The sequence below is a fragment of the Panthera leo genome, chromosome F3, assembly GCF_018350215.1.
Source record: "Panthera leo isolate Ple1 chromosome F3, P.leo_Ple1_pat1.1, whole genome shotgun sequence".
Lineage (NCBI taxonomy): Eukaryota > Metazoa > Chordata > Mammalia > Carnivora > Felidae > Panthera > Panthera leo.
Window position 1 is genome coordinate 3,535,615 of NC_056696.1, and position 15,067 is coordinate 3,550,681.

The following is a 15,067-nucleotide window of genomic DNA, read 5'->3' on the forward strand; positions in this document are numbered from 1 at the left end:
TATTCCTTTCTTGCTTTTTGGTATGTTTTATAGAGATACTGTGTTCATTTCCTTTCGATTACTCAACTTGAAGGAGATGAATTTTTCCTACAAGAGCTATTTACAGGTCTGTGGAGATTAGGGGCCTGGTGATGGTTAATTGTATGTGCTAACTTGATTGGGCCACACAAGGTACCCATACGTGATCAGGGCGTGTCTGTGACAGTGCCTCTGGATGAGATTAACACTTGAATCAGTAAACTGAATAAAGCAGATTGCCCTCCCTAACATAGTGGGCCCATCCGATCAGCTAAAGGCAAGAACAAAAAGATTGACCCTAGTGAGTCAAATCTCCTCCTGTCTCAATGCCTTCAAGCTGGGATGTTGGTTTTTCCTGCCTTTGGACTCTTACTGAAACAGCAGCTCCTCCCGGGGTCTCAAGCCCTTTGGACTCAGACAGAAACTACACTGTAGGCTCCCCTGGGTCTCCGGGCTGCAAACTGCAGGTCTTGGGATTGTCAGCCTCCATAATCAGGTAAGCAAATTCCTTACAATAAGTATCTTTACACATACGTGTGTGTGTGTCTGTGTGTGTGTGTATGCATGTGTATGTTAGGTTCAGTTTCTAATACAGGCTAAAACCATGTTCTAAGTCAGGGATCTGCAAGCTTTCCAGTAAAGCATTAGATAGTATGTATTTTTGGCTTTGTGGGCCACATGTGGTCTCCATCACATCTTGTTCTTCTTAGAAAAACCTACTTATAAGTGTAAAAACTCTTCTTAGTTCATGGGTCATAAAGAAACAGTCTGAGAGCCGGATTTGCCTACAGGCCACACATGCCAACTCCTCCATCTAAATGTATCAGCAATTCTCCTAATGACCCAGGGTTTTTCTCGCGTGTGTTTTGGCCTATCCTTCTGTGAGAGAGAGACACTTAAGACACAACCCAATGCGGTTTCATTTCTTCCACTCTACCAAAGGAACACAGCTGTAATTCCCTGTTTAACCCTACGCCCAACCTCATGGTCTTCTCAGAATGAAATGGGGTCCAGAGAAGCTATCAAGGCCCACGTACACCCTCAGCTGCCTATTAAGAAGGGATTTAAGTTCCGTACCTCAAGGGATACCACTTACGTCTGAAAACGTACTTTACCGGCTCTCTTCTTTTTACAGATTTACTGAGGTATAATTTACCTGTAATAAAACTCATCCGTTACAAGTGTATGGTTCAAAGATTTTTAATAAATTTAAGCAGTCGTGCAACAACCACCACAATCCTGTTTTGGAACACTTCTGGTACGAGAAATTTCCCCAGTGCTGGTTTGCAGTCAATCCTGGCTCCCACCCTGAGTTCCAGGCATCACGGATCTGTTTTCTGCTTCTCTGGTTTTGCTTTTCTTAGCAATTTAATACCTCATCATATTATTGAGGTTCAACCACAGTGTTGCACATATCAGAAATCCATTCCTTTCTACAGCTGAGTAGTAGACTATCATATGGATAATAGGAAACCTTATTTGCCTGTTCATTAGTTGGTGGGCATGTGTATTGTTTCCAGTGGTTTGCTTTTGGGAAGAATGGTGCTATGCAGATTCACATACAAGTCTTGAAAAGGGCTCTGTTTTTAATTCTCTTAAATAAGTAAGTAGGAAAATTTCTGGGTCACGTGGTAAGTGTAAGCCTAACTTTCTGAGAACTTTTGAAACTGTTTCTAAAGTGGCTCTCCCACCTTCCACGCCTACAAGCAGCGTGGGATTTTCAGTTCCCCCACGTCCTTGCCAACAGCAGGTATGGTCATTCTTATGGATTCTGTTCATTCTTGAGGGTGTACAGCTGCACGTGACCGTGGTTGTAACTGGCATTTTCCTGACCACAATGAACATCTTTGCACGAGCTGATCTGCCATTCATAGGTCTTTCATGAAATGTCTGTTCAAAAACTTTCCCCATTTTTTTCAATGGGTTGTTTGTATTTATTTCTTATTAATGAGTGTTAAGAGTTCCTTCTCCATTTCAAGTATGTTTCTTCTGCAGATGTGTCTTTCGCCCCTTAACGGGGGCCCATCTCTCCGCTCGTTCAGACATTCCTTCACTTATCTCAGCAATGTTTCAGAGCGGTCTTCCTCCCCTTACTTCCCAGAGTTCCGAAATCATTGTTTTTGACAATCGTGTCCACCTTGAAATGTTTCTTTTCTTGAGAGGATTCATCAATCTCTTCATGTTAGCCTAGCCAGAAGTCTACCAGCTGTTTCTGAAGTTTCTTCTGGCAGATGCAACGTCTTCGCTAATTCATTCCTACAACACACCTTTTTTGACAGCCCTTCCAACTAATTTGTGAGTGACGTCGACTAGATGTTTGCAGGAAGGAGAGGAAATGCAGATTTTGCACGGCTATGTTACGACACCTACAAGTGGTTTTAAGTAGATTTGTTTAGTATTACTCAGAGAAATGCTAATATTTTCATTACTACTGAATAAAAGCATGGACTCTGGAGCCAGACTGCCTGTGTCCAAATTCCGTTTGGCCACTTCCTGGTTCTCTGATTAGGAAAGGAGCTTCATTCCCTCTGCCTCAGTTTCCTCATCTATAAAATGGCAAGAATAATTGGGTACACCTCACAGAGCTTTTGTGAGGATAAAATGATTTATATAAAGTAACTCAGAAGTAAATTCTGAGTAAATATAAAGTAACTCATTAGTACATTCTACCTAAGGGTTTGTTCATTTTGCTTCTTTGGAAATGAGAAGGTTTTGCTATTTGTACAATGACATATTTGGCTTATGGTAATTATAAGACTACATAAGAATATGGAAACATGCTCAGGACATTTTAAGTGAAAAGGCAGATTAGAAAATGGAATGTATATATGACTGCACTTACGTAATAGTATATATATATATATATATATATATATATAAACAAAATCTGGAAAGGAACATATAAAATTACCATAGTTGTTTTGTGGTGATGAGATCATGGGTTAACTTTTATGTTAAATATATGCCACTTTTTTTATAATTCTGCTTTTTTGTAAAATAGTGTGATTTAAAACCAAGACAAAAATAATATTTTTCCTGACTGGAAAATCATTTACTTTCACTTCCTAACATATATGGCTAATTTTATTTGCCATAAATTATCTTTAAAAGAAAATTTTTTTTATGTTTATTTTTTTGGGGGAGAGAGAGAGAGAGAGAGGTCGAGCAGGGGAGGGGCAGAGAGAGAGGGAGACACAGAATTCAAAGCAGGCTCCAGGCTCCGAGCTGTTGGCACTGAGCCCGATGTGGGGCTCAAACTCATGAACTGAGAGATCATGACCTGAGCCAAAGTCGGAGACTTAACCGACTAGCCACCAAGGTGCCCCTGTAATAAATTTAGCAGACTTCTGAAAATATCAACGCACTTTCTTTTGATTTCCTTTAAAATTTTAATTTTTAGAGTTTAAAACTGTGCATGTGAGAATCTCTTCATGAGATTAATTATGTAAGTTTGAAAATTAACCTAAGAGTTGCCTTCTGGCTTCTATACCAGAAGTTCTGTTTGAATCCCTTCACTGGGTTCCAGATGGAAGGGCTGGAACAACAATGGCAAAAGTACTCTGGTTACTCCTCCTGGCAAAAATATACAGTTCAAACCAAACCAGAAAATGAACGAATAGAAGAAACAGTGCTCAGGTAGGTGAACCGACAGTTAAGGAGGAAGAAAGCAAAGGCTGAATAAAAACAGCAAAAATTGGGAAGGGGCTTAAATGGTAGCAGAACCCAGGTCTGTCTCTACTGCTCCAGGAATGAATATTTCCTTGTTATCGTTTGTCATTAAATATTTGCCCTCAGAGTTCTACTCCTATCCTTCATCAGAGCTTTCATGTTAGTAAGAAAAGGTAACATTCTATTTTTACAAGCTTCGGGGACAAGCTTTTATTTTTATCCTTCACATCTCATCAAAATCCAAAGAGTATTGCTTAAAAATGAAATATGTGCTTCTCGTAAACTCAACAGAACTTTATGGTTAGTGATGAAAAAAACCAAGGAGTGAATACAAGATTTGATCTACATTCAATTTGATTGTTTCTCAATATAATTTTTCTTGAACTGTATACATTTTCTACTAGAAACTACATGAAGAGGACTTCTAGAGTTTAATTACATTTCTTACCTCAAGGTAACTCTTAAGAGAATCTTAAATTCTGTCTTATAGACAGAAATAGTGTTTTATTTTATAGTCGTTATTAGTCAACACATGAAAAAAACAATTACGTGACTTAAATTTTATGGGGATAAAATTCAAATGTTATTAGTTTTATTTAAACGGAAATAACGAAAAGTCACACGGTAACTTTCACATGCTCTCTGTACTCTGAACAAAACACTCATACTACCTTTGGGCCACTTCCCACAGAGTTTGTGTACATTCTTTCTCAAGTAGTTTTCAACCAAACAAGCAAGGTCATTTTTAAATGTTTAAAAAACCAAACAGTCATGGGGTAAGTAGTGAAAGATACGGAACGCAATGGAAAACAGAACAAAGAGCCTCTCTTTTATGACTATTTAGTCATGGGCTTTCAATTCATGACTCTTTCAGTCATGGTCATTATTAGTTACTGGAATAATTAATAGTTGAACAAAATATTTTTACGGGAGGAAAATCCTAGAAATCACTATAAAATACAATTACCCAAACGTTCTCATTTAAATGTAAATATGATTACTAAAACATGTGGATAATATCAGGATTTTTACAACTGTTTGTTAGGAACTGACAAAAGAAATGCAAAAGGATGGCAGTTCAAAAAATCTGAGCTACTAAATGGAAAAACATTCCCTTTATGTATTTGAAATTTCGTTCATAAATCTGGCTGAGTCTAAGTTTAATCTATGGTTCTGTTCTTTACTTGAGCTACAGAATTTAGGTGGAGCTTCGCTTCTTTTCTCTTTTCTTTTCTTTCTTTCAATGTTTATTTACTTATTTGAGAGAGAGAGAGAGAGAGAGAGAGAGAGAGAGAGAGAGATTGAGAGAGTGAGCAGGGGAGGGGCAGAGAGAGAGACAGGGAGACAGAGAATCCCAAGCAGTCTGCACGCTGTCAGCACAGAGCCCGGTGCGGGGCTCAAAACCACAAACTGTGAGATCATGACCTGAGCCGAAGCCAAGAGTCAAATGCTTCACCACCTGAGCCCCCGGGCGCCCACAGGCAGAGTAGGTTTCTCTGGATTCCTACCCACCAAGGATATTATTTCTAGCTACAGGCAATTCTCCACCATGAACATGAAATCATGGTTGTCAAACCTGCCCCAGTTTGGCCTAATTGTTCCTGCTCTTGCCAAGGGCCAGCTTAACTTCGGCAGCCATGACAGAGTTAAGGGACAAATATGAGAGGAAAGAGTAAAAAGAGAACAGATGGAAAGTGAAAGAAAGAAAAGAGGCTCAAAAAATAAGAGGGATGAAGAAGAAGAGGGGATAAGCAAAGCCGTATCCAGAGCCCCCACACGGACGGGTGGAAGGAAGCCCCGCCTGCACCCCACAAGTAATCCTTGTGTATAAGGAGGGGTACTGAGTCTGAGTTGTGCCGAGTATAAGACTAGGCTACAATTTCTGTCACCGTGCTGGACGTCCAGAACCTGCTCAAGGAGGGGAGATTGTAGCACTCACCTTATCAAGTTCACTTGTCAGTTTCTTATTTTCTTCAGTTAACAACACTTTTTCTCTTTCGTACTGTTGTTTGAACTCGTTTTCAAATTCTTCCCTTTCACTTTGACTAACACAATTCAAAACAGAAGAGGAAAAAAAGGAATTGAGTCAGAGGTGAAACGACTTCCCAGACTGGCTGCTGTTCCACATTTTACTCTGAAAAGTCGCACCATCTTGAAGGTGCCAAGTCCCAATCCTCCCCCTTAAAATTAAAAGTTACAATCATTTCCTTTTAATTAATAGATCTGTCTGCCCAACATCTACTTTGTTTTTCATTTGAAACTCTGAGGAAGGCATCTGCGATCTGTAGCCTTCATGACTGTGCTCACGTTATGTGGCTGCACACAGACCACAAAGTATGGGCAAAGGTGGAGGTCAGGGAAAGAGGGGGACACGTGGGCACCACATGATTCCTTCTCAGCTCAAGAGTGCTAGCAAACCCTCAGTGACATTTCCAACAGTCCTCTCAATATATTCAGCCCTTCCTCTCAGCCCTTCCTTCCTTCTTCCTTAAGTACGTACCTACCTACATACACACATATGCATGCACACACAAAAAATTTAATATTGTAAAACTTATTTATTTATGTTTATTTATTATTTTTGAGAGAGAAAGAGAGAGACAGACAGACAGACAGACAGCGTGGGTGGGGGAGGGGAAGACAGAGAGGGAGACACAGAACCCGAAGCAGGCTCCAGGCTCTGAGCTGTCAGCACAGAGCCCGATGCAGGGCTCGAACTCACGAACTGCGAGATCATGACCTGAGCTGAAGTCAGATGCTTACCCACCCAGGCACTCCTATACAACTTATTTAAAGTGATAGTTCTGAGGGGCACAAGTGATTCACCCTTAGAGGCAAAAAGAGTTCTAACAGACTTTGTACAAACCACCAAAGAGAGAAAGGGGAATCAGTGTTCAAACATGGAGTTGCTATACAGATGAAGATCTATCTATCTATTTTTTGTTGTTGTTTAGAGAGAGTGCAAGCACAAGTGTGTGTGAAGGGGAGAGAGGCAGAGGGAGAGACAGAATTTTAAGCAGACTCCACGCTGGGCATGGAGGGCACCCAGGTGCCCCAAAGAGGCTTATTCTAAACAACCAATGGGTCTATGAGTAAATAAAAAAGAAATAAATTCATCAAAAAATACATGGAGACAAAGGACAACGAAAACGCAGTGGTCCAAAATCTTTGGGAGACAGCACAAGCAGTTCTAGGAGGGAGCTATCCAGTAATAAAGGCTAACTGAAGAAACAAGAAGCTCAAGTAAACAATCTAACTTTTTACCTCAATTAGAAAAAAAGACAAATGAAACCCAAAGTGGGTAGAAGGAGGGAAATCAAGAAGATCAGAGGAGAAATAAATGACACAGAGGGGCGTCTGGGGGCTCAGTTGGTTAAGTGTCCGACTTTGACCCAGGTCATGATCTCACAGCTCGTGGGTTCGAGCCCTGTGTCGGGCTCTGTGCTGACAGCTCGGAGCCCGGAGCCTGCTTCAGATTCTGTGTCTCCCTCTCTCTCTGCCCCTCTCCCGCTTGTGCTCTGTCTCTCTCTCTCTCAAAAATAAATAAACATTAAAAAAAATTAATAAAAAAAGAAATAAATGAAATAGAGATTAAAAAAAAAAAAGAAAAAAACAACAATGAAACCAAAAACTAGTTCTTTGAAAAAATAAAACAAAATTGATAAACGCTTACTCAGACTCATCAATAAAAAGACCCAAATACATTAAATCAGAAACAAGAGAAAAACTGACACTACAGAAATACAAAGAATCAAGAGAATTCTATGAAAAATTACATGCCAACAAATTGGACAAACTAGCAGAAATGGATTAATTCCTAGAAATACACAATCTTCTAAACTATATCAGGAAGACACAAAAAATCTGAATAGACCAATTACTAGTAACAATATTGAATCAATAATCAAAACACTACCAAAAAATAAAAATCCAGGACCAGGGGCGCCTGGGTGGCGCAGTCGGTTAAGCGTCCGACTTCAGCCAGGTCACGATCTCGCGGTCCGTGAGTTCGAGCCCCGCGTCAGGCTCTGGGCCGATGGCTCGGAGCCTGGAGCCTGTTTCCGATTCTGTGTCTCCCTCTCTCTCTGACCCTCCCCCGTTCATGCTCTGTCTCTCTCTGTCCCAAAAATAAAATAAAAAAAAAAAAAAAAACGTTGAAAAAAAAAAAAAAAAAAAAAATCCAGGACCAGATGGATTAATATGTGAATTCCACCAGACATTTAAAGAAGAGTTAATACCTGTTCTCCTCAAACTATTCCAATAAACAGAAGAGGACAGAAAACTTTCAAATTCATTCTATGAGGCCAGCATTACCCCATTACCAAAACCAGACAAAGATCCCACCAAAAAGAAAAGGATAAGGAAAAGGAAAAGGAAAAGGAAAAGAAAAGAAAAGAAAAAGAAAGAGGAAGAAAGAAAGAAAGAAAGAAAGAAAGAAAGAAAGAAGAAAACCACAGGCCAATATCCCTGATAAACATAGATGCAAAAATGTTCAACAAAATATCAGCAAACTGCAGTCAACAATACATTACAAGGATCATTCACCATGATCAAGTGGGACTTATTCTGGAATATAAGGGTGGTTCCATATTCACAAATCAGTCAACATTATATACCACATCAACAAAATGAAGGATAAAAATTATATGATTATCTTAAAGGACGCAGAAAAGGCATTTGACAAAATTCAACTACCCATTCATGCTAAAAACTTTCAGCAAAGCAGGTTTAGAGGGAATATATCTCAACATAATAAATGCCATATATGAAAAACCCACAAATAACATCAAATGCAATGGTGAAAAATTGAGAGCTTTTCCCCTAAGGTCAGGAACAAGACAAGGATGTTCATTCTCACTATTTTGATTCAGCATAAATAATACTGGAAGTCCTAGCCACAGGAATCCGACACACACACACACACACCATGGAAAAGAAAAAAGAAAAGAAAAGAAGAGAAGAGAAGAGAAAAGAAGAGAAGAGAAAAGATAAGATGTAAGAGGCACCCATACTGGCGAGGAAGAAGTTAAACTGTCACTGTTTGCAGATGACATGATACAATACATAGAAAACCCTAAAGACTTCACTAAAAAAAACTACTAGTAGTAACAAATAAATTCAGCAAGGTTGCAGGATACAAAATTAAAACCCAGAAGTCGGTAGTATTTCACTGACACACTAATAACAAAGTAGGAGAAACAGAAATTAAGAAAACAACTGCTTTTACAATTATACCAACAAGATAAATAAATACCTGGGAATAAACTTAACCAAGATGGTGAAAGACCATTTTGTACAAATGCTAATTTGCACTCTGAAAACTAGGACGGATGCTGAAGATGACACAAATGGAAAGATATTCCATGTTCATGGATTGGAAGAATTAATATTGCTAAAATGTTCCTACTAGCCAAAACAATCTATAGTTCAGGGCAATCCCTATGAAAATGGCAACAGCATTTTTCACAAAACTCGAACAAATACTACTAAAATTTGTACGGAACCACAAAAGAACCCAAGTAGCCAACGCAACCTTGAGGAAGAAGAACAAAGCTGGGGGCGTACTACAAGATTTCAAGCTGTGCTACAAAGCTGTAGTGATTACAACAGTTTGCTACTGGCACAAAAACAGACACCTAAATCAATGGAACAGAGATCCCAGAAATAAACCCAAGCTTACATGCTCAATTAATCTATGACAAAGGAGGCAAGAATATACAATGGGGAAAAGACGGTCTCTTCAATAAATGGTGCTGGGAAGACTGGACAGCTGCATGCAAAAGAATGAAACTGGGCCACTTTCTCACACCCTACACACAAAAAAACCATCAAGGTGAGACCTGGCAAAAATACTAACAGAGAGCACAGGCAGTACTTTCTCTGACACTGACTGGCCATTGCAACATTTTTCTAGATATGTCTCCTAAGAAAGGGAAATGAAAGCAAAAATAAACTGTTGGGGCTACATCAAAATAAAAAAAAAAAACACAAAACTTTTGCACAGTGAAGGAAACCATCATCAACATGAAAAGGCAACCTACTAAATGGGAGAAGATATTTCCAAATGACGTGTCTGATATGGGGTTAATATCCAAAACATATAAAGAACTTACATAATTCAACAACAAAAAACAAAGGAGAAGAGGACCTGAATAGACATTTTTCCAAAGAAGACATCCAGATGGTCAACAGACACGTGAGAAGATGCTCAACATCATTCACCATCAGGGAAGTGCAAATCGAAACCCCAATGAGCTATCACCTTGCACCTGTCAGAATGGCTAAAATCAGAGAGACGAGAAGTAAGTGTTGGCAAGGATGTGTAAAAAAGGGAATCCTTGGGCACTGTTGGTGGGAATGCAACTGGTGCAGCCACTGTGGAAAACAGTGTGGAGGTCCCTCAAAAAAATTAAAAATAGATACACCGTGTGATCCAGGAATTCCACTGCTGGCTATTTACCTACAGAAAATGAAAACACTAATTTGAAAAGATATATGCACCCTTATGTTTACTGCAGCATCATTTACAAAGCCAAGATACGGAAGCAAGTTCAGTGTGCGTCAATGGACAAATGGATAAAGAAGATGTGGTGTATACACACATGATGGAATATTACACAGCCGTAAAAAGGGATGAGGTCTTGCCATTTGTGGTAACACGGGTGGACCTAGAGGGAATCACGTTAAGTGAGAGAAGCCAAACTGAGAAAGACAAATACCGTATGATTTCACTCATATGTACCATCTAAAAAACAAAATGAATAAACAAACAAACGAAAAGCAGAATGAGACCTAAAAAACAGAGAACAAACATGGCTTCCAGAGGGGAGCGGGTGAGGGAAGCAGGGTGGGGGGTACAGGCTTCCACTTATGGAATGAATAAGATAAAGAAATAAAGGGCACAGCACAGGGAATACAGTGATACTGGAACGCTGCTGTGAGGTGACAGATGGCAGTTACACTTGTGGGGAACACAGCGTAACCGACAGAGAAGTTGAATCGCTGTGCCGTACGCCTGAAAGAAATGTAACACTTGAGTATAAGTGTCAACTTATACTTAATAAAAAAATTTGTAAGGAACGCTTTATATCTTAGCAGTAAATGAAAGTCAATATGGATCTGCTCTGGGTAATTTCCTATGACTGATCCCGAGTCAACCGAGAACCTACGTACCGGCTGATTTTAAAAATGTGATGTTAAAAATCCCTTCCATTACTACATTAGTGAGTGTAAATGAAATTGTAATTTAAATGCTAACTTCCGGGAAAAGAAACCATTTTTGCTTGTGTGCAAGCAAATATGCCATGTTAAAAAATTATCTATAGTCAAAATATGAAATTCAGTCACGTTTAAGGATGTTTCTTGATTCAGAAGTAACTCCAAGCAACGAACAATGACAAAAACATGACAAAATACAAAGAGGCCTTTCAGAAAAAACGTGTACACAAATAAACGGAGTAAAATTTCTGTGAAATTATTCTTGCTTTTTCCCACCAGCACGAAACAGAGCAGAAGTCTCTTCCATAAGAGAACAGAATGAACAGTCTCTCCTAAGCCCTAGATCACATTTCATTTTCCAATTCTCTGCCTTCTCACTCATGGGAGCCGCCCGGAATCCCTGAGTCTGCTGTATCCCTTCCTCATTGCCTAGCTGCTTCTCACCACACAGAATCTGGCATCTGCCGCGCCACCGCCTCAAAACCCTGTTGTCCCACATTTCTGGTTCCAATCGCTCTCCTCCTAGTCTTGGTTCCCGCTGTGGGGTTTTTGCCCCTCCTGTTCCAAGGAAATTGTTCTTAACAGAGTTACCAACGAGCTTCCTAATGTTAAATTCAATGATCATTGTTTGGGCCTCATCTTACTTAATTCATACCTCATCTTGTTTAACGTATAGACAGACTCGATATGCTTTCATCACATGGTCTTCAGGACACCAAATTTGTTGGGTCTTCTTCCCATCGTTCTTGCTGGCCACTTTGCTGTTTCTTCTTCATTAACCAACTTCCAAAGATCAGAGCACGCCAGGGCTCAGTGCTGGACCTTTGTGCCATCTATACCAACTGCTAAGGGATCTCAAGTAGTCTCACTGCTTTAAATACCATGTGAGTGATCTAATACTCCTGGGATTTTATTTCTAGCCTTAAAATCCAGCTGATCTGTCCAACGGCCTGTGTGACATCTCCACGTGGGTGCCTAATACACATCTCAAACGGAACTTGTTTAAAATGAACTCCCGGTAATACTCTCATCCCCAACATGCTTCCCTTGCCCTGTTCCTTTCTAAACGGTAACTACATCCTCCTAATTGCTAAAGCCCCGAAACTCAGCACCATCCTTGAGCCTTCCTCTTCCCTTCTCATCCCACGTCTAAACCATCAACAAAAGCCAGTATCTTTACTGTTCAGGAGCACAAGAATTCCAATGTTTCTTACCACCACTTCTGCCCCCACCCTGGGCGAAGTCACCACCCTCCTTTGCCTGGATTTCTGTGACAGCCTTCTACAGGAGTTCAGGGCTTTTCTCCTCTTATCGAAGTCAGACTTCTTTTTTTTTTAATGTTTGTTTATTTTTGAGGGAGAGAGAGGAGAGGAGAGGAGAGGAGAGGAGAGGAGAGGAGAGGAGAGGAGAGGAGAGGAGAGGAGAAGGGCAGAAATAGAAGGAGACAGAGGATCTGAAGCAGGCTCTGTGCTGACAGCTCAGAGCCTGACGTGAGGCTTGAACTCACGAGCCACGAGATCATGACCTGAGCTGATGTCGGATGTCTAACCGACTGAGCCACCCGGGCGCCCCTGAGTCAGACTATTCTTAACCAGGTAGTCAGAGTAACCCTTTTAAAACACAACCCAGTATCTTAATTTTCCACTCAAAATCCTGCGGTACTCCCCGCATCAGTTTTCCTCAGAGTAAATAACCAGAAGTGACCTGCTATAAAGCCTTACATGACCTGGCCCCTGTTCCCCCTCATACTCCTCTCCTATGATTCTTTCCCCTTAAGTCTACTTCGGCCACACTGGCCTCCTTAAACTATTTTTCTTAATAGCCTTTATTTTTTAGAAAAGTTTTAGGTCCATAGCAGAGATTTCCCACCTACTCCCCGCCCCCAAACACGGTACAGCCCCCACAACATCATCCCCCACCAGAGTGGAACATTTGTTACAGTTAGTGAACTTACATCTGGCAGGTCGTTATCACTCCAACTCCACAGCTCACGTTAGGGTTTGGACACGTGTGTAACGGCATGTACCCATCACTGTAGCATCACACCAAGAGACTGCCCTGGGCATCCTGCCCTGGCGTCCTCCTGGACATCACATCCGCCCCCCTCCCCCAATCCCTGGCACCCACTCATCTTTTTACTGTCTCCACAGTATTGCCTTCTCATTATTTTTTTTAACAGGCTGTTCTCCACATAGAACGTTCTTCTACATCTGCAGAGATGCCCCCACTTTCTTCAGTCCTTCTCATCGCAATTTTTCCAGACCAGCCTATATACACAATTTAATTGCCCCCTTAATGCCTCATGGCCCCATCCTGTGCCTTACGTTCTGTTCCTGGCATTTATCATTACCTAACACATTCTATATTTTACTTATTTTGTTTACAGCCCTTCACCTGGCTAAAGGAAAGCTCCATACGGACAGAGATTTGTCTGTCTGTCCACTGCCACGTTCCCAGTGCCTGCAACACTGCTTTACCCACAGGAGGTTCTAAAAAAGTCTGGCTGAGCGAATGTACCAAACTAAATAAACTTTGGCTTCCAACAGAAGTTGAGAATGACAATAGCACACATTGGCTGCCTAAAATCCTGGCACTTTCTCACACCTGGCCATTATGGCCCCAGGTTCTGGCTCTCTGGGACCTTCTGAGCCCACACGCTTCCCCCCACCTGCCCGGTCAGCACCTGCGGTCCTGCTCCTCTCTCGCTGCCAGGTTCCTCCTTGCCATCTGCTCCCGCCTGTCCCACTCCACACGGGACCACGAGTACCGCCCTGTCACCTGCCTTCAATGGCCTCGGCACGAAGTCCAAATTCCTTCCTCCTTCGTGACCTTGCCTCCACTTCCCTCTCCGGCCCCGCTTCTCACCCTCTCATCTGTGGCTCCACCGTAGGGAACAGCCTTCATCTTCGGAATGTGCCTTGTTCCCCTTTCCCTCTCCATCTTGGCACTTAATGGACTCCCTTCCGCAGTTAGACATTTTCTATTTCTTTGGTCTTGGCTAGAATTTAGTCCAAAAAACCTAGACATACCAAGGTTACCTCCCGTGCCTCTGCGAGGGCTGCACCTGCCCTTCCAGTCACACTTACACCATCCCGCTGGTTTCCCGACCCACTGGCATCGTCGGGTGACTGATCTGGACTTTGGGATACGTGTACTGCCTGCGTATCTCCGGTCCCTGGCACACCGCAGGCATTCACCAAATACTGACGGGAGGGGTAGATAACTCGATGCTTACCTCTCTCTCCTGTTTTTTTCCAATTTGTCTTTCAAAATCAAAATTTCCTTGTTGAGAGCAAGTTGCTGGCCTTCTGAATCATGAAGTTCTTTCTTCAGGTTTTTAATTTCATTGGCGTGTATTCCTTCTCTTTTAGACAATTCTTCTTCATAAAAGATACTTTTCTTTTCTAAATCAGTCTTTAGTTTGGTGATCTCTTGCTGATGTTCTATGCTGCACAGTCCTGGTGAGTAACTAATTTGTTTTTGCTATAGAAGTAATAACAAAAAATTGGTTCATCTATATGAATAACAAAATGCCAATTATAATGTCTTTCTGTAATGCAAAGAACTGTTCATATAACTGAATGTTACTTTTGTACATCATCACATAAAACAACTTTCTTTATTAAGGCTATTAACCTTTTGCCAGCCTTATGTTGCAAATATTGTTCTCCGTATATATATTCCCTTATTGTTGTTGTATTTTACAGCTTCTTCCTACCAAGATTATATATTTATATATAACTTCCGTTGGCACTTATATAGTTATTTGCTGATATTTAAATTTCTAATTTATACACAATTATTGCTGGTGTATGGAGTGAGGGAAAAATCTAACCACGGCTTATTTCTGATGTGGAACCAATAAAGGATTATGAATATGCAAATGTCTTTAGAAGATACAAATCTGGGGAACGGAATGACAAAGCTAGAATGTACAAAAAGGAGAGGGGCTTCTCCAATGGTCCAGGGAGAAGGACAAAGGTCTAATCAAACATCTTCACAACCACTGGAAAAAATGACAGTCTCTTGGCATTTAGGTAGGGCATTAGGGATGAGAAATTTAGCCAAAAGCCACCCTTTTAGAAATTAGGATGAAACATCTTCTCAGTAATAAGGTGAAAGGAAAATGCAAAGTCCAAAGCTTCTTCCGGACGGTGGCTAA

The 15,067-nt window shown here is 40.9% G+C and overlaps 1 protein-coding gene across 4 annotated transcripts in view; it reads right to left on the minus strand.

Annotated features, from left to right (window-relative positions):
- The window catches only part of CDC42BPA (CDC42 binding protein kinase alpha), a 316,853-nt gene that overhangs the window by 84,856 nt on the left and 216,930 nt on the right, over positions 1 to 15,067 (minus strand). For all 4 annotated transcript variants that reach the window (XM_042926312.1, XM_042926311.1, XM_042926314.1 and 1 more), the window contains 2 exons: positions 14,141 to 14,388; positions 5,627 to 5,732 (listed from right to left, as the gene is read on the minus strand). In XM_042926312.1, the coding sequence (XP_042782246.1) occupies positions 5,627 to 5,732; positions 14,141 to 14,388 (354 nt within the window). The remainder of the gene's footprint in view (positions 1 to 5,626; positions 5,733 to 14,140; positions 14,389 to 15,067) is intronic.